The following is a 20873-nucleotide window of genomic DNA, read 5'->3' as shown; positions in this document are numbered from 1 at the left end:
TTTTTGGCTGTTTCATTACTTTCACGAGATATTCCAGGCTCATCTTGTATTTTTTCTGCCCTGATTCAGGAACCAGATTTTGCACCAAGCTTTTCCTCCTTGTATCGTATGAATGATAGTTAGACAAAACAAGATCTTGGTGCTGGATGTTCTGATTGCCACTGGAGTGGCTTTGCTTTTAGGCCCTTACAACACAGAGGTTTAGAAAATGCATATATTAATTCTAAGCCACAATCACATACACATTTCTTTATTGCCAGAACCACAGGTGTTTTTAAAACTCAGCTAAGGAAAAATGTCGATAATATTCTATATTTTGGCAGTAAGTATGAAGAGGGATTTTCGTTTATTTAATATGACCAGCTGTAGTCATCAAGTGTTACTGCTTGCAGTGCTAAATGCCTTGTATCATTTTTCAAAACCTTGCCTCATTCATTTATCAAGTATTTATTGAGCACCTACTGGATGCCAGGCCCAGTGTAGAAGATGAAAAAGACCCATATCTTCATGGAGCCTACATGCTAATGTGAGAAAGAATAAACTAATTATAGACAAAACAATTCTGGATTGTGTTAAATACTTTGAGTAAAATAAGTAAGGTCGGAGAAGGCAATGGCACCCCAGTCCAGTACTCTTGCCTGAAAAATCCCTTGGACGGAGGAGCCTGGTAGGCTGCAGTCCATGGGGTCGCTAAGAGTCAGACATGACTGAGCGACTTCACTTTCTCTTTTCACCTTCATCCATTGGAGAAGGAAATGGCAACCCACTCCAGTGTTCTTGCCTGGAGCATCCCAGGGACGGGGGAGCCTGGTGGGCTGTCGTCTATGGGGTCACACAGAGTGCGACTGAAGCGACTTAGCTTAGTTCTGTAATTGATAGTAATAAAGCTTCCAAACCAGAGCCCTTGATACAGGATGATTGGGGAAGGAGTGTCTGGGGAGACTTAAAGGACTGAAGAATGAGGAACAGCTGTAGGCAAAGGACAATGGAAAGAACATTCCAAGGATAAGCAAAAACCCTGAGGTGAAAAACAACAATGGACAGAACTTCAGTGCTCTAAGAAACTACTCTAGCTCTTTTTTGCCAATTAAAGAGTTAAGAAACAACCCTATTCATAAGTAGTCAAAGGACTTGAATAAACATTTCTCCAGAGAAGACACAGATGACCAACAGACATATGGAAAGACAATCAACATCACTAGTCATTTCAGTTCAGTTCAGTCGCTCAGTCGTGTCCGACTCTTTGCGACCCCATGAATCGCAGCACACCAGGCCTCCCTGTCCATCACCAACTCCCGGAATTCACTCAGACTCACGTCCATTGAGTCGGTGATGCCATCTAGCCATCTCATCCTCTGTCATCCCCTTCTCCTCCTGCCCCCAATCCCTCCCAGCATCAGAGTCTTTTCCAATGAGTCAGCTCTTCTCATGAGGTGGCCAGAGTACTGGAGTTTCAGCTTCAGCATTATTCCTTCCAAAGAAATCCCAGGGTTGATCTCCTTCAGAATGGACTGGTTGCACTAGTCATTAGGGAAATGCAAATCAAAACCACAAGAGAGACTTCCCTCACCCAGTGAATGGCTGTTAAAAGGAAGAAGAGAAGTGTGGCAAAGATAAGGAGAAATAGGAACACTGCTGGTAAGAATGTCAAATAGAACAGACACTGTAGAAAACAGTTTGACAGTTCTTCAAAAACGTTAAAACATAGAAATTGCCAGCAATTCCATGCCTAGATATATACCCCAAAGAATTGAAAACAGGAACTCAAACAGATACATGTAAAGTAATACTCACTGAAGCATTATTCATAATAGTCAAAATGTGGAAGCAACCCAAGCATCCTATCAACAGATGAACTGGTAAACAAAATACATTTACATAACAGATAAATGGCGTACATTTACAGTGGAATAGTATTCAGCCATAAAAACAAATGTGTGGGTGAACATTAAAAACGTTATGCTAAGTGAAAGAAAGAAGCCAAACCTAAAAGGATGAACATTAACATGGTTTCCACAGTGATTCAGTATACAAATATGTCTGTTCTTTTTAATATTCTTTTCCATTATGATTTATCACAGGATATTGAATACAGTTCCCTGTGCCATACAATGGGACCTCGTTGTTTATTATGTATATGTAATACTTTGCATCTGCACATCCCAGATTCTCCGTCTGTTCCTGCCCCCCCAGCCCCCGCAAGTCTCTTCTCTGTATGTGAGTTTGTTTCTGTTTCATAGGATAGATAAGTTCATTTGGGTCGTATTTTAGATTCCACATATAAGTGATACCACATGGTGTTTGTCTTTGTGTTTCTTACTTCACTCAGTATGATGATCTCTGGGTCCATCCGTGTTGCTGCAAATAGCACTAGGTCATTCTTTTCTGTGGCCGAGTAGTAGTCTGTTGTATATACATACCACATCTTTATCCATTAATCTTTCGATGGCCATTTAGATTGTTTTCATGTCTTGGCTGTTATGAACTTAGGAGTGCATGTATCTTTTCAAATACTGTTCTGTCCAGATACATGCCCAGGAGCAGGATTGCTGTTATCATATGGCAACTCGAGGTTTTAAGGAACCTCCATACTGTTCTTCATGGTGGCTGTACCAATTTACCTTTCCAGCAGCAGTGTGGAAGGGTTCCCTTTCCTCCACACTCTCTCCAGCATATATCATTTATAGACTTTTTTTTCATGATTGGCCATGAGTCACGTGTGAGGTAGTATCTCCTTGTAATTTTGATTTGCATTTCTCTAATAATTAGCCATGTTGAGTATCTTTTCTGTTGACCATCTGTTTCAAGTATCTGTTCTTGATACAATAACAGTAACAAAACTCTCAGCAAACTAGGGATGGAAGGCACCTATGAAAAACCTACAGCTAGCTTCATACTCAGTCATAAGACAATCGCTTTAGCCCCTAAGATTGACGTACGAGATAAGAATGTCTGTGTCTCCATTTCTAGTTGACAGTTAACTTGGAGGTTCTGGCCAGTACAGGTAAGCAGGAAAGTAATAAAAGACATTCAGATTGGGAAGGAAGAAGTAAAGCTGTCTTTATTTGCAGACAACATAGAATTCTGTCTTCAGCTAAACTATCCATCACTTGTTGGAGTAGGATTCCCACAAAGAACTCAGAAAATTAACATCCTGAACCCTCTTTTGTTAGGGATTTACTTGAAGATGTATTCCACTCAGATTAGGAGGAAGCCAAGAGAACGGGGGGAAAGGAGAGTATCGTAGAAGGAACAGCTCTGGCTCTGGTCAGCTCCAGCACGGGAGCTCCGTGGCAGGCCTGGAGAACACTCCACATCAGAGCAGGAGGGGGAGCCCACGAAACAAAGAATATTGTAGACCGGGGGCATTCAGGCTTGAACAGAATTGAAGCTCTGCAAAAGAGAAAGGGAAGAAGTTATGAAGGCAGAAGTCTGTAGGAGAGGCAAGTTATCTATGTAAGGAAGCCAGGGTACAGTTGTGAAGCCCACTGAAGTGAGGTGTGCATTTAAGCAATGTAAGAAAAGAATCCATTACATGTTGATGTTTCAACGGTTTTTTCCCTCCTAAAAGAGACCAGGGTTTAAGAGCAGTGTCCTCCTGGAGAAGGAAATGGGCCAAAGAAAAGGATGTTCTTGGTCTGGCATACTGACATATTCTTAAAGGCTTGTCACAGATTGTCAGATCATAATGCCGATTTTGCACACCAAGAGTGTAAAATGAGACATGTAACTGATAGTAGGTTGGATTATGGAAATCAGATGAAGGGCAGCCTGGACCTTTTTAACAACCAAAGAAACTCATTGAGTTAGATTTCTAGGTGCTGTGTTTCAGCTCCTTTGGTAATGATCCAGAAGAAACCAAGGACAGGCTGTTTGATAAAAATGGACACAACAAACTTGCGTGAGTACTGTGTGGAAAATAGCTGTTTCCACTTCGGAATGCTGGTGCTTTGCTGAGGCCGAAGTTCTGCCTGGTGAGCCTAGACTAGCCTGATCCTCAGTGTAGAAACATGTTTTGAGGGCTGTCTTGGAGGAGTCTTGATGACTCTCTTGATGATGCTGTCAGGCAGAAGGAAACCGGATCTAGAGGAGGACAGAGGAGATGACAGCAGTGCAGAGCAGTTCCGTAAGTAGAGGTTAAATGATGTTGGTGTGGATGTGTCACTGGGAAGATGCAGTTCTTTTGAATGGTACAGAAGGCAATAGTTGAAAGCAAGAGAGTTAGATAAGAGGGTGGAAATAAAAACGAATTTATCCAAAATCAAAGGTGAATGGTGGCCTGAGGATGAGGAATGAGCAGTGAAGTATGTTCTGGAAAGATGCCTGCCACTCATTGTTCCTACAGTGGCTTCAGGGCAGGTGATGACTGTGTGCGGAGGGCCGGCAAGGGCCAGCAATCTGTGCTGAATGGACTCAGCCTGGGTGGACATTTGTTGACCAGCTGCCTCTTTTTCCCCAACAGGAGTGGTATCCGTCTGTTTCGAGGGGGACAGTGACGGTTACATCAACTTGGTGGCCTACCCGTACGTGGAAAGTGAGACCGTGGAGCCGGATGACACACCGGAGCGGGAGCAGCCTCGGCGCAAGCACTCCCGCCGGAGCCTGCACCGGTCGGGTAGTGGCAGTGACCACAAGGAGGAGAAAGCCAGCCTGCCCCTTGAAACCTCGGAGAGGTAAGGGGGTGGTGAGCAGGGCTGGCAGTTCACGACTGGTGCTGAGCACAGATACTCAGAGTATCTCCAGCATCCTGATGCGTCACAGGGAAGCAGGGCTCAAGGTGGAGGGACGATGGCTGTTTGCCCGTTCACCCCATCGTGCCACCTGCCGCCTGCGTGTTCCATCACCCCAGTGAGGCCCACTTCTGAGTTTGGCTGTACTGGTCGAGAGAGAGAATGGAGTTCTCTCAGCTCTTTGGAAGCAAGAACATGCTGTTGTTTTCTTGCAGCTTTGTAATGTCTTGCATTCCCAAGGCAGAGGTGGAGAGGCACTGGCCCACGGTGAGGTCTCAGCTGCTTTCTCCCCTGCAGGATTGCAGAGCCCAGAGGCAGTGAGTGCAGCCAGGCCCATGCTCTTTAGGGGTTTTGGAGTCAGATCTCTGAGACTCTGATATCACCGTTAACCCTTGCCCTGCATCTAAAATTCAGTTTATTGAATTGGAATTTGAATTTTCTTACAGATCAAGAACAAGAATTATTTTTCTTGATACATCATGCAAAAAATGTGAACCCCTACAAGTGTGGCCACAGTCAAAAGGATAGACAATGAAAGTTTTGTTGAGGTTATGGAGAAACTGGAACCCTCCTGTGTTGCTGATGGGAATGTAAAATAGTAAAATAGCTGCCATTCTAGAAGACAATTTAGGCAGTTTTTCAAAAATTAAATGCAGCAACTGCACTCCTAGGTATATGCCCAAGAGAACTGAAGGAAAATAGTCACATGTAAACTGTGTACACATATATTTATAGCAGCGTTATTCCTAATAGCCCCAAACTGGAAACAGCCTGAATGTCTATCAGTTGATGAATGGATGAATTAAATGTGGTGTCGGATATCACTCAGCAGTGAGAAGGAATGGAATGCTGACACAGGCTGCACTGTGAATGAGCCTTGAAAACACGTGTGAAGTGGAAGAAGCTAGTCACACAAAACCACATGCTTATGGCTCCATTCACTTAAAATGTTCGGAATTGGTAAATCCACATCTTTTCTGTCCAAGAGACAGAAAGTAGGTCAGTGAATGCCAGGGGTTGAGGGGGCAGGGCTGATGAGAAGTCGCTGCTGCTAATGGTGACAAGATTTGTTTTGGGTGTGTTGAAAATTTATAAAAATTAGATAGTGGTGATGTTTTCTAAGCTTGTGACTATACTTAAAAAAAAAAACTCAATTGTAAAAATAAATAAGTAAAACTAATTAAACAAAAAATAATGTGAGCTTTTTGAACCAAAGTGAAATCAAAATTGTATGATTAAATTACTTTGTACATACTTAACCTCACTCACAAATAAGTTTCAATGAGGGAATCCATGGCAGTCAAGTGATTATGACTTGGCACATTCATTGCTGAGGGCCTGAGTTCGAGCCCAGGGAAATGAAGATCCTGCAAGCTGTGCAGCATGGCCAAAAAAAAAAAAAATCAGTAACTAGACGGCTCTGTGACTTGACTTAGAATCAGGGCTTTTCTTAGACGTGGCAACAGTTTCTCTCTGCCGTCAGATCAGATCAGTTTGGCAGCACTGGCTGCACACTCTGGCTCCTTACTACTTACACCATTTACTCACTTGAAGGGCTCATGCCTCTGGGGCCATGTGTCACCCGTCAGAAAGATCTGTGGATGGCATATTAGACTTGATCCAGGCCTCCCCACCCCTATGTAGTGAGACCCCAGAGGATGACTCGTCTGAGCCCCTTAGCAATGTGTGTGTTCTTCCTTCTTAGCCCCCAGGAGGCAAAGAGTCCAAAGGTGGAGCTACACAGCCACTCAGACGTCCCTTTCCAGATGCTAGATGGCAACAGCGGTCTGAGTTCTGAGAAGATCAGCCACAACCCTTGGAGCCTGCGCTGTCACAAGCAGCAGCTGAGCCGCATGCGCTCCGAGTCCAAGGACCGAAAGCTCTACAGTATCCTTGTCACCACTCCTCCAGCCGCGCCTGCTGCTTGGGACCATGGCTTCTATGTCAGGGCGCCTCCCAGTACCGTGGTCAGCACCCGCTCTGTTCCGGGGCTCGTCTTCTGTCCTTATCTCCCTTTACCGTAGGCTCTTCTTCATATTTTCATCATTTTTTTACCCCCCTGCCTTTTGGGCCTGGTAAGACTGAAGCTTAAACTTGACAGTCTAGAAAAGTGCTATCCAGTAGAACTCTGTAACAATGGAAGAATCCATGCTAAAATCTGTGGTAGCCACTAGCCATACCGTTACTGAAATGTGGCTGCTGTGACTGAGTTACTCAGTTTTTAATTTATTTAATTAAAATCTGCATTAAAGTCAGCAGGTATGGATAGTGGCTACCATATTTGTCAGTGCATGTCTAGAATCAGGGGTGTGTATGTGTGTGTGCATATGAACACATGTACCCATGTGTATTTCTCCCCTCCCAACAGATATTTTTTTTAAAAATGTGTTTTAGTGTTTTTTCTAAAGATAAACAGTATACCAATGTAAAATAGTTTTAAGATAGCAGAGGTAAAAAAAGTATTATGAAATGAGAACTCTTAAAATCAGGTAGTGTTTTGAAACAGTGGACAATAAATAACTAAGACTTACTGAGAAACTGAGGGGAAGTGCGCTGAGCACTTCACATGTACTTACTCAGTTTTCCTGTCTTTTGAGGGAGGAACTGTTAGGACTCCCATTCATAGATGAGTCTATGGAAGCACAGGGGGATGAAGTATGTGCCTAGAGCCAGTGAGTGGGAAGGCAGGGTCCTGCGCCCTCAGGCTTCATGAGATACCACTGCAGCCTTCTTCGAGCTTTATTGTTGCTTGTTTATAAACCGTAGCAGGCAATGAGGCTAGTTAAAAGCTGTACGTAATGAATTTCACATTACTCTCGAAAAGATTAGAGGATATTAGAATGTTCATCATCAGAGTAATGCCGAGGGTCTTACCCTCTAAGACCAGGTGATTGCTCCATAGTCCAAAATATGGAACTGAGGGCTTGGCTGTGAGCCTCAATGATGACCGTTGGCAGACGTGTGACAAGCCAGTACCTCTGTCTAAGATCATGGCAGACAGGAGATGTAGATGAAGACCTGGATGTAAACAGAAGATCCTGGAAGTACTAAGGGATAAGTTTAACTATATGGCTTGAAGTTCAGTCAGAAAACGGCAAGAGAGAAATTTAAATCCAGCTTTTTCTAAAGATTCCTGTTTGGGAATGTTAAATCTGAGTCATCATTTTTGCAGTAGAGCTACAAAGGAAGTTTCTTACTTCTTATGCCTGAATGAGGCACTGGATTGAGCAGGGTCTTGGTTTATTGATGGTGCTGGGGATGTATGTGAAACTCCCAAATTTTCTTTGGTTTATTTATGATTGCCTGCAAGACAGAGCTAAAGAATAAAATTAAAATGATGACATCAAAAAATGTGGCAGATACATACGATTAAAAATTATTCATAAAAAGGCATGAAATTTTGTCACATGCTACAGTATGGATGAACCTCGAAACCAATTTGCTAAGTGAAGTAGCCAGATATAAAGGGACAAATATTCTATGACTCCGCTGATACGAAGTACCTAGGCCGGGCACAGTCATAGCAACAGAAAGTAGAATAGTGGTTTCCAGGGGATGAGGGGTGGGGCGGGAATAGGAGTTACTGTTTTAATATTATCTATTGGGAAAGGAGAAATACACATGTGTACATGTGTTCATAGGAACGCGCACACACACACACACACACACACACACACACACACACACACACTCCTGAACAGTTTCTAATTTCTGTTTGGGAAGATGAAAAGGTTTTGGAGATTGGATGGCGGTGATAGTTGCATACTTAAAAATGGTTAACCTGGTAAATGGTGTATGTATTTTCCCATAAAAAAAATGTTTTCAAAGAAATAATAAGCTAGCGGTGTGACACCCACATTTGAGAGTCTGTGAGGTGAATACACATTACATTAGAAGGGAGTGCCTTCTCTCAGAGTAAAACTGGATTGTCCTTTCCTGGCTGGGACTGCTGGCGAGTATGGTCGTTACTCCCCTTGACCGCGGCCCAGAGTTCCTCCTGCTTGAGAACGTGGTGCACCACTTCAAGTACCCCTGCGTGCTGGACCTGAAGATGGGCACCCGGCAGCATGGCGATGATGCGTCCGCCGAGAAGGCTGCGCGGCAGATGCGGAAGTGCGAGCAGAGTACATCGGCAACGCTGGGTGTCAGGGTCTGTGGCATGCAGGTGAGTTGGCCTTGGCGAGGGCCTAGGTGCTTGTGTGTTCGGGGTTGTGTGTGTGTGCCTGCTTGCTCTCTGTGCCAGGGGTCCCCCTGGCCCACAGTGGGCCAGAATCTCCTCTGGGAGGCTGAGTCCCCTGGGGGGTCGCTGAGTGCCTGTTTGCAGATTTGTTCCCTGAGCCCTCTCATCCTTACCCAGGGACCCTGGAGTGGGCTCTAGTCCAGAACCACTGTGAGAGCCTGTTGCCTTGACATTGGGTCAACTAAGACTCTTGTCTGTCAGCACGATCGATATTCCTAGTTTGAATCCAGCTGGTCTCTGGGAGGGCCCCACAGGTAATGGCAGAACACCTGCAGGCCTCGTCTCACTCTCCTGCCTTCACCACGGGAAAGCTCAGGGCGAACTTGGCCTGCTCACTCCAGCTGTGCAGGGTGGAGCAGAAAAGCGCAGGTTGGTCAGAAGTACTTTGTAGACCGCGCCTGCCCAGGGCCCCGTGAGGTCCTCAGACCTCCCTGGTACTCACGTGCCTGTCTCCTGGGGTTTTAGGTGTACCAGCTGGACACGGGGCATTACCTCTGCAGGAACAAGTACTATGGCCGTGGGCTCTCCATCGAAGGCTTCCGCAATGCCCTCTATCAATACCTGCACAACGGCCTGGACCTGCGGCGTGACCTTTTCGAGCCCATCTTGAGCAAACTGCGGGGCCTGAAGGCCGTGCTGGAGCGGCAGGCCTCTTACCGCTTCTACTCCAGCTCCCTGCTGGTCATCTATGACGGCAAGGAGTGCCGGTCTGAGGCCTACCTGGACCGCCGGTCCGAGATGCGTCTGAAGCACCTGGACACCAGCCTCCCGGAGGGGGCCCCGCCCTGTAGCCCTAGCACCAGCCTCAGCGGCACCAGCCCAGAGGCGGGCCCCTTCTCTCCGCCCAAGGTGGACGTCCGCATGATCGACTTTGCACACAGCACGTTCAAGGGCTTCCGAGATGACCCCACAGTGCATGACGGGCCCGACCGAGGCTATGTGTTCGGCCTGGAGAACCTCATCAGCATCATGGAACAGATGCGGGACGAGAACCAGTAGGCCCAGCTTGGGGCCCCCCGGACCCCCTTCCTCTCCACCCGCAGGCAGGGACCATTGCTCTCAACTCGCCGTGAGGACACACAGACTTGCTTTTAAAGGGTTATATTTCTCTTTGGTGTAAACTAAAAGAAATGTTTTTAGCTGTAGCCTGGAATCCATATATATAAAGTGACGGAGGGCAGAACACGTCCTCTCAGCCAGGCTGCCTAGCTTGACGGCTCTAACTGCTGTGTCCAGGCAGACTTAGGAAGGAAGAGGTGCCCCTGGTGGGCCTGGCAGCAGGGACAGGTTGCCCTTGGACTTTGGTCTCTCTTGCCCAGGTCTTCGGGGTCTGTGACTGCAGGGTCCTGCTATTTGCAGGGTGAAGCCTTGGGTTGGCGCAGGGCCCTTCCATGTTCATTCACCACTGGTTCCTCAGTCACAGAGGGTTGGGTGCCCATCTCTTGGGGGACTTTGTAACCCGTGCTGTGGGTATCACCCATCTCTTTGACAGGTGTTCCCAGGGCACCACGGGGCCAACTGTACACAGCTGGACCCGTCCTGGTTCTGACCTTGGCAAGAGGCTCGATTCGTGAAGCTGTGCTGAAGCCAGCTATGGCAGAGGGCAGGCTCTGGGATCTCCAGGCACTGTCTGGCACTTGAACCTGCTCCTGCCTGCACACCCCAGCCAGCCTTTCTCACCAAGATCCCTTGCCTAAGGACGCCATCGCCTCTTGCCCCACTGGAGGGGTCCCTGCTCTGTGTGCTGAGGAGAGTCAGCCTCCCAGTAGGCTCTGGGGCCTCTGACGGCTCTGACCCAGACAGTATTTGCAGCCCCTGGGCTGTGGGTAGGAATCTGCTTCCTCTGGCTTCTTGGGCAGCTCTGCTGCCTCAGAGAGACTGCTCCTTCCGGGGCTCAAAGGCTGTGGTCCGCTCAGGGTCTCACCTCTCCCCAGGCCAAGCTAAAGGCAGCATCCCACTGTGAGGAGCTCCAGGCTTGTGAGGGAGAATTTTAAGCTTGTTGGCTTTTGAGGACACTGGGCGCTGGGCGCAGATGCCCAGATTCTGCTAACTAGAGTTTTGTCTTACCAGGACTGGGGTCCATCCGTCTGTCCTTTCGTCCATGTGCCAGCCCCTGTGATGTTTTCCCCTGGGGTGTAGCCTTGTTCAGTAGTGAGTATTGATTTCCCTCATGCTTCCCTCAGCAGAATATCCTCTTCCCCATTTCTGAGGTGAGCTTTTGCCCCTGTGCCCTTCCTCAGCGGGTGCTACCTTTTAAAAGTGGTAGCAAAATGAGTCGGAGGAGGTGTTTCCCTGCTAGCTCAGACCGTCTCTGCGAGCCTGCGGCATGGCCCCCTCGGCACTCAGCAGTGACAGTGCCACAGTGAAGACCTCGGGGGGTGACCCCTTCCTTGGTGATGGTTTCAGTGATTTTGCTGCCAGCCCGTAATGGCACAGAGACCTGCCACCTCTAGTAGGCGTGGCCCGGAGCTCCGCTAGCTGTTCCCGAGGTTAGTGGCCTCCCCTCTGAGTCCAGGGCCACTGTCTTTGTCACTGCTAGGATGTCCCTGTTACGGCATTAATGGTAAGCCTGCCAGCCTGAGTCTGAGAGGCCTCGGTAATTGATGGACTACTTTCCCGGTTCCTGAGAGACGCAGCCTCACACAGCTTAAATGGGCTCCACGATGGGATCCCCTCTCTCGGCCCTCTGACCCTGGTGCCATTGGTGGGCAGGTTCCCATTCCTGGGGGCCAGGAGGAGCAGCTTGTCTGTTTCTGGTCGGTAAAGAGCATCTTCTCTCATGTACTATTCTGTGGCTTCAGCCATGGGGGGCGGGGCGGTGGGGGGGGAGCTCTTCCTTAGCGTGGCTAGTCATTTGCTGGCAAGGCCGAGGCTAAACCAAAGGGTCTGGGCCCACTTGGGACCCACTTGATGGCACCTCCCCAGTGTGGGGATGTGCCGTGCTTCCTGAATTCGTGTCTTGTCGGAGTTGCTGCCCCATTCTGCTCTTCATTGTGAGAGAGGTTACACCCACTCATATTCAGTATTTTCCTGGCAGTGGAAGAGCAGGGCTGGTATTTGCTGCTGCTTTCCCAGGGCAGGGTCCCTTCTTTTCAGCACTTTTGAACACTTGCAAGACACAGCCCTGTTACCTAATGGGTGGCGGGCATGTGTGTCTGCACTCGCTCTTTGCCACTATTTTGCCCTGCTCCATGCCAGAGAGCCCTGTCCCTGCCAGGCCCTGCCTTCCCAGCCCCAACTTGGGACCAAAGTGCAAGACGGGATCACGGGTTGGGGTGTCCAAGTGACCCCTCTCTCTAGTGCTTCCGTGGGCCAAGTCGACACCAGCCCCCTAGCGGGGTGGGATGGGCGGTGCTTAAAGAGGAAGGGGACCAGTGTAGCAACTTGCCAGGGACCCCACCCCTCCCTCACATCCGGGCCTGTGCAGTGGGCGTGGGGATTCTCCTAAGGGGCCAAAGGCCTGGGCTTGTTCGGTATCCTCTGCTCCCTTGCTCTTATCTGGTCACACGCACACTCCTAGTTGCAGATTGTTTTGAACTTTAAAACTGTTCGATTTGGTTTTGTTTGTACCAATTTTAAAAATGTTTTAATGGGGAAAATTAGGGGGAGAACCGTGGGTAGGGCCTGGTTCCTTTGCTTCTCGGGGAACTACAAGGCCTCGTCTGGAGGACCGCTCTCTGCTCCACTTTCTGGAAGTTGCCTAAGCCTGTCCACGCCGTCCAAGCCCTGCGCCCGGATATGACACGTGGCTCCGGTCGCGTCTGGGCGCGGCTGCGTTTTCTCGGGACCTTGCGTGCAGGGGAGTGAGTGCTCAGGCCTTACGCCGAGCCCACCCTTTCTGTACCCTAGCGCTGCCCGCCCCGCTTGTGTCTGAGGTCGTGTATGTCAAAATAAAGCCGCTAGAAACTGACGCGTGTCCGTGTCTTGGTGAAAAACCGCAGATTCCGGGCGTCTGGCCTCAGGCCCAGGCGCGCCCCCAGTCCTGCCCCTTTTTTCCAGTCCGGCGGGGTGGTGCCGGAATCTGCCGGGGCGTGGCGCAAAGGAAGCCTCGCCCTTGGCGCCAGCTGGGCTTTTGGATCCGCCAATGGCCAGCTGACCCGCAGGTCCGGGTCCCGGTTCCCATGGCAGCTCGGCTCGCTAGGCTCTCATTGGCTGCGTCTGTCGGAACCTCGCGTCCCGGCGCTCCTACGTTGACGGCGTGCCACGTATACCATAGCTGATTGGTCTGCCCGAGCCCCACGTCACTTCCCGCTCACCGCCTGCGGGAGGTAGGAGCCTGAAGCTCTCCGTCCGGCGTAGCGTCTCCGTTCGCTGTGGCCGCCGAGCTAACGTTAGCGCGGACTGGGCGGACAGGGCAGAGTCACAGTTGGTCAGTCTGGCTAGTGAAGGGCACGGCGGCGGGAGTGTGCGGCAGGGTTCCGCTAGGCGGGCCGTGGACACCTCGGAGCCTCGGACTCACTCTTCGGCCGCCCACAGGTGCAATGAAGGCACTGATTTTGGTGGGCGGTTATGGGACGCGTCTGCGGCCGCTGACGCTAAGCATCCCGAAGCCGCTGGTGGACTTCTGCAATAAGCCCATCTTGCTGCATCAAGTGGAGGCGCTGGCTGCGGTAAGGCCCGGGTCGGGGTCTTGGTAGGTCGTGGGACTGGCCAGGGATTGGGGATCGGGGACGTCCGTGCCTTCGGCTGAGCCCGCCTGGCGGCCGGCGCTGTTCTGTCCCCCAGGCCGGCGTGGACCACGTGATTCTCGCCGTGAGTTATATGTCTCAGGTGTTGGAGAAGGAAATGAAAGCGCAGGAGCAAAAGGTGAGGCACTGACTTTGGGCCCTTTCCCTTGGTCCCTGCTCTTCACTCTGGTGAGAGGAAACTGACTGAGGCGTTTCTCCCTTCCAGCTAGGAATCCGAATCTCCATGTCCCACGAAGAGGAGCCTTTGGGGACAGGTCAGGAGAGACAGAGTGATCCCTTGGAGAGGGTTTAGGGCCAGGAAAGGGCAAGATTAAGCTTGGATGGGGATTGCTGAGCCTGGTTCCAGGGGCTCAGACCCTCAAGATGATGGTGGCCGCTTCGTTTCCCCCAGCTGGGCCCCTGGCCCTGGCCCGAGACTTGCTCTGTGAGACTGCAGACCCTTTTTTCGTGCTCAACAGTGACGTGATCTGCGATTTCCCCTTCGAAGCCATGGTGCAGTTCCACCGGCACCATGGTCAGGAGGGCTCCATTCTGGTAAGAGAGCAGGTTTTCTTTCTCTGATACTCATGTCCTCATGCCCAGTGTCTCCCACTCTGCAGCCTTAAACTACCCGGTGGTGGTGTGGGTGTAGAGCTGTGCAGTTTGTGCCTTTAAACTTTGGGGACAGAGCATGGGAAATTTAGGACAGCATGTACATCAAGGCTCAGGAGTACTGGACTAGGCCTGAAGTCCCCCTGCACTCAGGTGACCAAAGTGGAGGAACCCTCTAAGTACGGTGTGGTGGTGTGTGAGGCAGACACAGGCCGCATTCACCGGTTCGTGGAGAAGCCGCAGGTGTTTGTGTCCAACAAGATCAATGCAGGCATGTACATCCTGAGTCCTTCAGTGCTACGGCGCATCCAGGTGTGTAGAAGCCAGCTGCTGGGTGGGCTGGGGTAGGACAGGCCACCACTGCCATGACCCTGCTCACGAGCTGCCCACTCTCACAGCTGCAGCCCACATCCATTGAGAAGGAGATCTTCCCTGTCATGGCCAAGGAAGGGCAGCTCTATGCCATGGAGTTGCAGGGTGAGGCAGGGATGCCACTGGGTGGGGGTGGTCTGTGGCTGGGCTGAGCCTCCTGATGCATTCTCCCCCTGCAGGCTTCTGGATGGACATCGGGCAGCCCAAGGATTTCCTCACCGGCATGTGCCTCTTCCTACAGTCACTGCGACAGAAGCATCCTGAGCAGCTGTGCTCAGGCCCTGGCATTGTGGGCAACGTGCTGGTGGTGAGGCCCTTGCCCAGCCCATAATCTGTCCCCTCCATCCTGGAGGACAGGTGGCCCACTTGGGTTTTCTCCGCTGTCCTCAGGACCCAAGTGCCCGTATTGGTGAGAACTGCAGCATCGGCCCCAATGTGAGTCTGGGCCCCGGTGTGGTGGTGGAGGATGGCGTGTGCATTCGGCGGTGCACCGTGCTGCGAGACGCCCACATCCGCTCCCACTCCTGGCTGGAGTCCTGTATCGTGGGCTGGCGCTGCCGCGTGGGCCAGTGGGTATGCTCGGCGGGGCTCGGTGGGGAGGGTGGGGACCGCCCCTGCCTCACTGCCGTGCCTGCCTCCTCCCCGCAGGTGCGCATGGAGAACGTGACAGTGCTGGGCGAGGACGTCATCGTCAACGACGAGCTCTACCTCAACGGGGCCAGCGTGCTGCCCCACAAATCCATCGGCGAGTCGGTGCCAGAGCCGCGCATCATCATGTGAGGGCTGCTGCGGGGCCGGCCGAGCCCGTTTCCCCAGTGGCGAGGAGAACACTGGCTCGACGCGTCCAAAGACCCTGGACTCGCTACCACGTGACTGGGGAGGACCAGACGAGGCTGAAGTTGCCAGACACCTGCCTTCTCCCATGGACATAATCTGGCAAGATCCTTGTTGGACATACCCCACAAAGCCCACTCCCTTAAGAACAACTGGGCCGGGACTGTATGGAATAATAATTTAATGCTCATTGCGGCCCTGACTGAAAATCAAGCTGAGGCACAAATAGGGCACGGCTGGGCCCTGACGAGGTTCACACAGGCGAGGAGGTGGGATGGGGTAGGGAGGGGGACGGGGCAAGGGGCTCATGAACAGGGCCCAGCCTGGCTTTGAGTTGAGGGGTGGAGGTTCCTGCGTGTGGGCCAGGCAGGCCTAGGCAGCTGAGGAAGTGGCACTTGCGTGGGCGGCCTTGTCCCAGTCCTCCACCGACACGATGGTGGCTTTGCAGAAGAAGCAGTCCTTATTGTTCATCAGGTGCTGGTCAATGCAGGCTCTGCAACAGGAGGGCGTGCCAGTGGCCGGTACAGCCCCGCCCCCACCCCCTGTGCCCGAGGGCCCGCGTACTTGCAGGACTTGTGGCCACAGGGCTGGAACACGGCAGAGATGGGGTGGGCGTAGCAGATGGGGCAGAGGTCTTCCTCACTGGTGGGCTGCAGGGAGCAGAGTGCAGGGTGGGCTGGGTCAGACCCCAGACAAGTGGGTGTGCGCTACACACACAGTTGTGCTGACATGTACTGAGCTGCTGTGGCCCCACTCACCAGGGAGGCAGCTGCTGCCTGCGCAGATGCAGAGGTTAGGTGTGCCAACATCTGTTCCACCTGGGCCAGCTCCTCCATGCTGATGTAGTCTGTATCTGTGGCAGGGGTGGGGTGGGAGGAGGTGTCAGGCCAAATGTGGCCTCAGAACCCAGTGCCTCTTGAGTATTTCCAGCCTGGGAATTTGCTCTTAAGACGACTGACCTGACCCAGCCCCAAATCCCTGTCTTCCCTGGGCCACTTACAGCTCTGTAAGGAGAAGTGCTTCCGGTCAGGGGCAGGCAAGGCAGTGCCAGGGGCTGGGGGCTCTGGCTGCCCCAACAGGTAGGATATGGAGCGGAGCTGGAAGCAGGGGTCAGCCAGGAGCACTGACGTGGCTCTCTCGGTCCTAGATAGGAGAGGGCACAAGGGAAGTCAGGAGCCTGGGCCTGAAATCCTTATTATTGGAGGGGTGGGGGTCCTGTGAAAGTCCAGCCCACTCCCATTACCTCCTTGTTCGTCCCACCCTATCTCCCTGCTGCTCTCTGATTCTCCCAGTAAAGTCCTAGATCCCAGTAAGGACCTGCTCCTGAGCAGGTCAAAGGGGGCACCACCATGAGACGGTGAAAGTCCACTTGCGCTCTCTTACACATTAACCCTACAAAAGAAACACCTGCCCCTCATACACAATAATCCTTCAAGGAAAACACCATCTCCCTAATACACCTTTATCTTCAGAAAAAAAAAAAAAAAAAAAGCAGCTGGAAGGCGTACCTCCCAGGCTTCCTCTTCTCTTCCGGGAGACAGGTCCTCTGGAAAGCCACCGGCCAAACTCGCGCCCCCTGGCGGCCTCGCGAGGACTACGGTCGCGGGGGGGCGGGACGCAGCGGCCCCGCCCCTCCAGTGGGAGCCAATGGGGGCCGGCGGCCCCGCCCCCTGATAAATCTCCTCCCGGGGAGTATTTAGAAGCTTGAGCGCGCTCAGGAAGGCACTCAGGAGGGAGCTGGGGAAGCCCGAGAAGGGCGTGGCTCAACTCGCATCTCCAAACCTGGAACTAGCCGGCCTTGCGAGACAGAGCCCGCGTCCTGGCTCGCTGACCGCCGCCCGGCACTTCTCACCGGAGAATCGGGTGAGTCTCGGATCTGTGCTGCCCACTGACCTGCCCTGTCCTGGCCCCGGCAGCCTTCGATATGGCCCGGCTGGTGCTGCAGAGCACACTACTGTGCCTGCTGCGTGTCACGTTAGGCACCCAGGACTCAGACAGCTTCCTGCCCTACGAGCCTCATAACTGTCCCCACAAATGCGTCTGTGCTGCCGACCTGCTGGATTGCGCCGGTCTGGGGCTGCGGGAGGTGCCGGTTACATTACCGGCCGCGGCTGCAGACCTCGACTTGAGCCACAATGGGCTCCAGCGCCTGCCCCCCGGCTGGCTGGCGCCCCTCTCCCGGCTCCGCGCCCTGCATTTAAATCACAATGAGCTGGAGGCGCTGGGTCGGGGAGTCTTCACCAACGCCAGTGCTGGCCTGCGGCTGCTCGATCTATCATCTAACGCCCTGCGGGCACTTGGCCGCCACGACCTCGACGGGCTGGGAGCGCTGGAGACGCTGCTTCTGTTCAATAACCACCTGGCGCACTTGGACGAACGTGCCTTCCACCGCTTGGGCACGCTCAGTCGTCTCTACCTGGGCTGCAATGAACTCTCATCCTTCTCTTTCAACCACCTGCACGGGCTGGGCGCGGCCCACCTGCGTATTCTGGATCTCTCCTCCAACCACATAGAACGCACCCCTGTGCCTGACCTGGCTGCGCTGCCTGCCTTTCTCAAGAATGGCCTTTACCTGCACAACAACCCGTTACCCTGTGACTGCCGTCTCTACCACCTGCTGCGACGCTGGCACCAGCGGGGGCTCAGCGCCGTGAACGACTTTGCCCGCGAGTACACCTGCCAGGCCTTCAAGGTACCTGCCTCCCGCGTGCGCTTCTTTGCGCACAGCCGTGTCTTCGAGAACTGCTCGGTGGCCCTGGCTCAGGACCTGGAGCGGCCAGAAGAGCAGCTGCACGTGCAGGTGGGGCGGTCCCTGCGGCTACACTGCAACACCAGCGCCCCAGCCCTGCGCGTGGCCTGGGTCTCCCCGCAGCATGAGCTGCTCGTGGCACCAGGATCTCGCAATGGCAGCATCGCCGTGCTGGCCGATGGCAGCCTGGCCATCAGCAGTGTGCAGCCATGGCATGAGGGTGTCTTTGTGTGCCTGGCCACCGGGCCCCGCCTGCCTCACAACCAGACGCACGAGTACAACGTGAGCGTGGCCTTTCCCCACCCGGAGCCCAACGCTTTCAACACCGGCTTCACCACGCTGCTGGGCTGTGCCGTGGGCCTGACGCTCGTGCTCCTCTACCTGTTCGCGCCCCCCTGCCCCGGCTGCCGCCGCTGCTACCTCCGCACCTGCCGCTGCTGCCACCACTGCCGCCGCTGGCCCCAAACACCCAGCCCGCTCCGGGAGCTGAGCGCACAGTCCTCGGTGCTCAGCACGACGCCACCCGACGCACCCAGCCGCAAAGCCAGTGTCCACAAGCACGTGGTCTTTCTGGAGCCTGGCAGGAGGGGCCTCAATGGTCGTGTGCAGCTAGCGGTAGCTGAAGACTTCGACCTATACAATCCCTCAGGCCTGCGACTCAAGGCCGGCTCCGAGTCCACTAGCTCCACAGCCTCTGAAGGTCTGGTGATGACCTAGGCTGCCCATGGCCCCCACTGAGGCCACTGCCTGCCCACTGCTTGCCCTGCTCCCAGCTGCTGCCTGAACAACTGCCAGCTGCTGGTGGGAAGCCCTAGGCTTGGTCCTCCAGCCTCCCTCAGGAACCCCCTCACTGGTAGAACAGCTCAGGTCCCCTACGTCTCTCCTGCTTCTCCCCATCACCAGGACCTAGCAGGGCCTACGTGTGACCACGAGGATTGGAACCAAGGCCCAGCTGGAAGAGCCCTTGCAATTAGAGCCCCAGGATGAGTGGTGGGGCCGAGGCAGCCAGCCATTATGGAGAGTGGTGGTGAGGCAGGGAACCGTGACCACTTCCCGAACCCCAAGGGGAGGGGAAGGGAGCGGCCTGCAGGGGAGGAGGAGGAGGACTTCAAATGAAGACCAGTCCCCACCCGCAGGGTGCAAAGAGGAAATTCCAAGCCCTTGCTCCGGTGAAATGTGACTCCCCGTGCAGCTACATTCAGCCTACTTCAAGCTTCACAAGTCCATGCAGTCTGGTGAGCAGGCAAGCAGCAAGTAAGCTCCTTAAAGGGACCCCCTGGGGCATCACAGGCCACTGAGGGCAGGCCCTCTCCCATGGGCTCTCAAGACAACAGTAAGGGGCGCCACGGCCTGTGCCCCCAGCTTGTCTGTAAAAAGCCTGCCAAGCCTGGCTGAGACCAGAGGGCCCATCTGGAACTCGCTGTCCCCCGAGGGTAGAATCCTCTTAAGGGCTGGCACTAGCCTCAGCCCTAATGGCTAAAGTAGTGCCCTGGCTTCACATGCATCTCACCGCTCCCACTGTGGGAAGGCCAGGGAGGGGGGCTGGGCCAGGGGGCCCACAAGTGTCCTGGATCCAGCTGTCATGGGATTTCTCAATAAAGGCAGTACGTGCTAATTGCTGGAGGCTTCAGACCCAGGTGTGTGTGCTCAGCTCTGAAGCCCAGTAGGGCTGTCCCGGCATGGTAGGATGTCACCCCCACCCCTAGCACTGACTCTCGGTGCCCGAGGCCAGGGCGCCTGCGCTGCTGAGGTCCTGGGTTCTCCTGCTCCGAGCTGCTGCCACGGCCACCTAGTTACTCGTTACTGGGTTCACCCCTCTTCTAGCTTCCTTCGGTGCCCAGGCCTGACTGAGGCCCACGTGAGGATGAGCCTCAGGAAGGCCCCGCCCAGCCCCCAGAGGGGCGCGCACTCCCCAGCACTCACCCTGAGGCTGGGCCATGCACCAGGAGTCGCACCAGGATGCCGGTCACTGCCACCAGAATGGGGTAGTGGTCCACACTCTCCAGGCCTGCAGGGAAGGGAGTGGGGGGTGAGCCTCGAAAGCGCTCTCGCTGCAGGGGCTCCAGCGCTTCCCTCTGTCCTCCCCGCAGATGGCTGAGCTAGGCTGGCATGCCAGGCCCCGGCGGTCCGGTGCAGGCTGTCGGGTCAGGCAGCACTGCTCCGGGCAGAGGAAGCGAGGCTGGCAGTGTGCTGGGTCCCGGGCTTCTGGGTCCTCACCAGGCAGCCGCAGGGTGACCACACGGTCAAAGAGGTTCCTCTCGGCTGTCACCCGGTTCAGCACCTGATTGAGCAGCTGTGGGGCAGGAACCTGTTGGTGGGGGGGGGCTCACCACTAGGGTGTCCCCAGGCTCCTGACCCCTTGCCCAGATGGACACACCTGTGCGAGCCGCCGCAGCAGCATCTCAGAGGTTGGCCGGGCCCAGTCGAGGAAGATCTCCGGCACCAGCGTGATGGTCATCTCCAGGACGCGCAGCAGGCTGACCGACAGGTCAAAGCAGGTGGCGCATACCTTGAGCTGCCGGCTGTCCACGTAGTTCCGCTCCAGGCGCTCCGCAGCCTGCTGGATCTGAGCCCCGCCGCGTGGGCGGGCACCCGTCAGGGGTCTGCCCACACTGCAGGTGGTGCCTCGTCCTCTGCCACCCCCGGCCCGCAAGGCGCCCCCGTGACCC

At 53.7% G+C, this 20873-nt stretch overlaps 4 protein-coding genes across 13 annotated transcripts in view; 3 read left to right on the top strand and 1 right to left on the bottom strand.

Moving 5' to 3' along the window:
* Nucleotides 1-12880, top strand: part of IP6K1 (inositol hexakisphosphate kinase 1) — a 51123-nt gene extending 38243 nt beyond the window's left edge. For all 4 annotated transcript variants that reach the window (XM_040246981.1, XM_040246979.1, XM_040246980.1 and 1 more), the window contains 4 exons: nucleotides 4463-4673; nucleotides 6436-6617; nucleotides 8720-8895; nucleotides 9436-12880. In XM_040246981.1, the coding sequence (XP_040102915.1) occupies nucleotides 4463-4673; nucleotides 6436-6617; nucleotides 8720-8895; nucleotides 9436-9969 (1103 nt within the window). In that variant the 3' untranslated portion in view covers nucleotides 9970-12880. The remainder of the gene's footprint in view (nucleotides 1-4462; nucleotides 4674-6435; nucleotides 6618-8719; nucleotides 8896-9435) is intronic.
* Nucleotides 12881-13043: 163 nt separating this feature from the next.
* On the top strand, nucleotides 13044-15645 carry GMPPB (GDP-mannose pyrophosphorylase B). 3 transcript variants are annotated; one of them, XM_040246995.1, is made up of 10 exons: nucleotides 13219-13339; nucleotides 13447-13580; nucleotides 13696-13776; nucleotides 13864-13912; nucleotides 14050-14192; nucleotides 14403-14561; nucleotides 14648-14726; nucleotides 14801-14928; nucleotides 15012-15194; nucleotides 15270-15645. In XM_040246995.1, the coding sequence occupies exons 2-10, from the start codon at nucleotides 13452-13454 to the stop codon at nucleotides 15399-15401; spliced, it is 1083 nt and encodes a 360-aa protein (XP_040102929.1). In that variant the 5' UTR covers nucleotides 13219-13339; nucleotides 13447-13451; the 3' UTR covers nucleotides 15402-15645. The 3 variants fall into 3 exon arrangements, with proteins under 3 accessions (XP_040102930.1, XP_040102928.1, XP_040102929.1); XM_040246996.1 differs by having other exon boundaries at nucleotides 13044-13580; nucleotides 15012-15190; XM_040246994.1 differs by having other exon boundaries at nucleotides 13217-13339; nucleotides 15012-15645.
* RNF123 (ring finger protein 123) overlaps nucleotides 15620-20873 on the bottom strand; it is a 27953-nt gene continuing 22699 nt past the window's right edge. For all 5 annotated transcript variants that reach the window (XM_040246927.1, XM_040246926.1, XM_040246929.1 and 2 more), the window contains 7 exons: nucleotides 20582-20770; nucleotides 20422-20497; nucleotides 20128-20212; nucleotides 16456-16598; nucleotides 16214-16308; nucleotides 16020-16105; nucleotides 15620-15948 (listed from right to left, as the gene is read on the bottom strand). In XM_040246927.1, coding sequence (XP_040102861.1) covers nucleotides 15828-15948; nucleotides 16020-16105; nucleotides 16214-16308; nucleotides 16456-16598; nucleotides 20128-20212; nucleotides 20422-20497; nucleotides 20582-20770 — 795 coding nt within the window. In that variant the 3' untranslated portion in view covers nucleotides 15620-15827. The remainder of the gene's footprint in view (nucleotides 15949-16019; nucleotides 16106-16213; nucleotides 16309-16455; nucleotides 16599-20127; nucleotides 20213-20421; nucleotides 20498-20581; nucleotides 20771-20873) is intronic.
* Nucleotides 16598-19834, top strand: AMIGO3 (adhesion molecule with Ig like domain 3). The gene has a single exon (XM_040246970.1). It carries the CDS (start codon nucleotides 17380-17382, stop codon nucleotides 18919-18921), a length of 1542 nt encoding a protein of 513 aa, XP_040102904.1. The 5' UTR covers nucleotides 16598-17379; the 3' UTR covers nucleotides 18922-19834.

The sequence above is a fragment of the Oryx dammah genome, unplaced genomic scaffold (assembly GCF_014754425.2).
Source record: "Oryx dammah isolate SB20612 unplaced genomic scaffold, SCBI_Odam_1.1 HiC_scaffold_9, whole genome shotgun sequence".
Taxonomy (NCBI): domain Eukaryota; kingdom Metazoa; phylum Chordata; class Mammalia; order Artiodactyla; family Bovidae; genus Oryx; species Oryx dammah.
The sequence above is the reverse complement of the archived record's forward strand: the minus strand, read 5'-3'. Positions and strand labels throughout refer to the sequence as shown.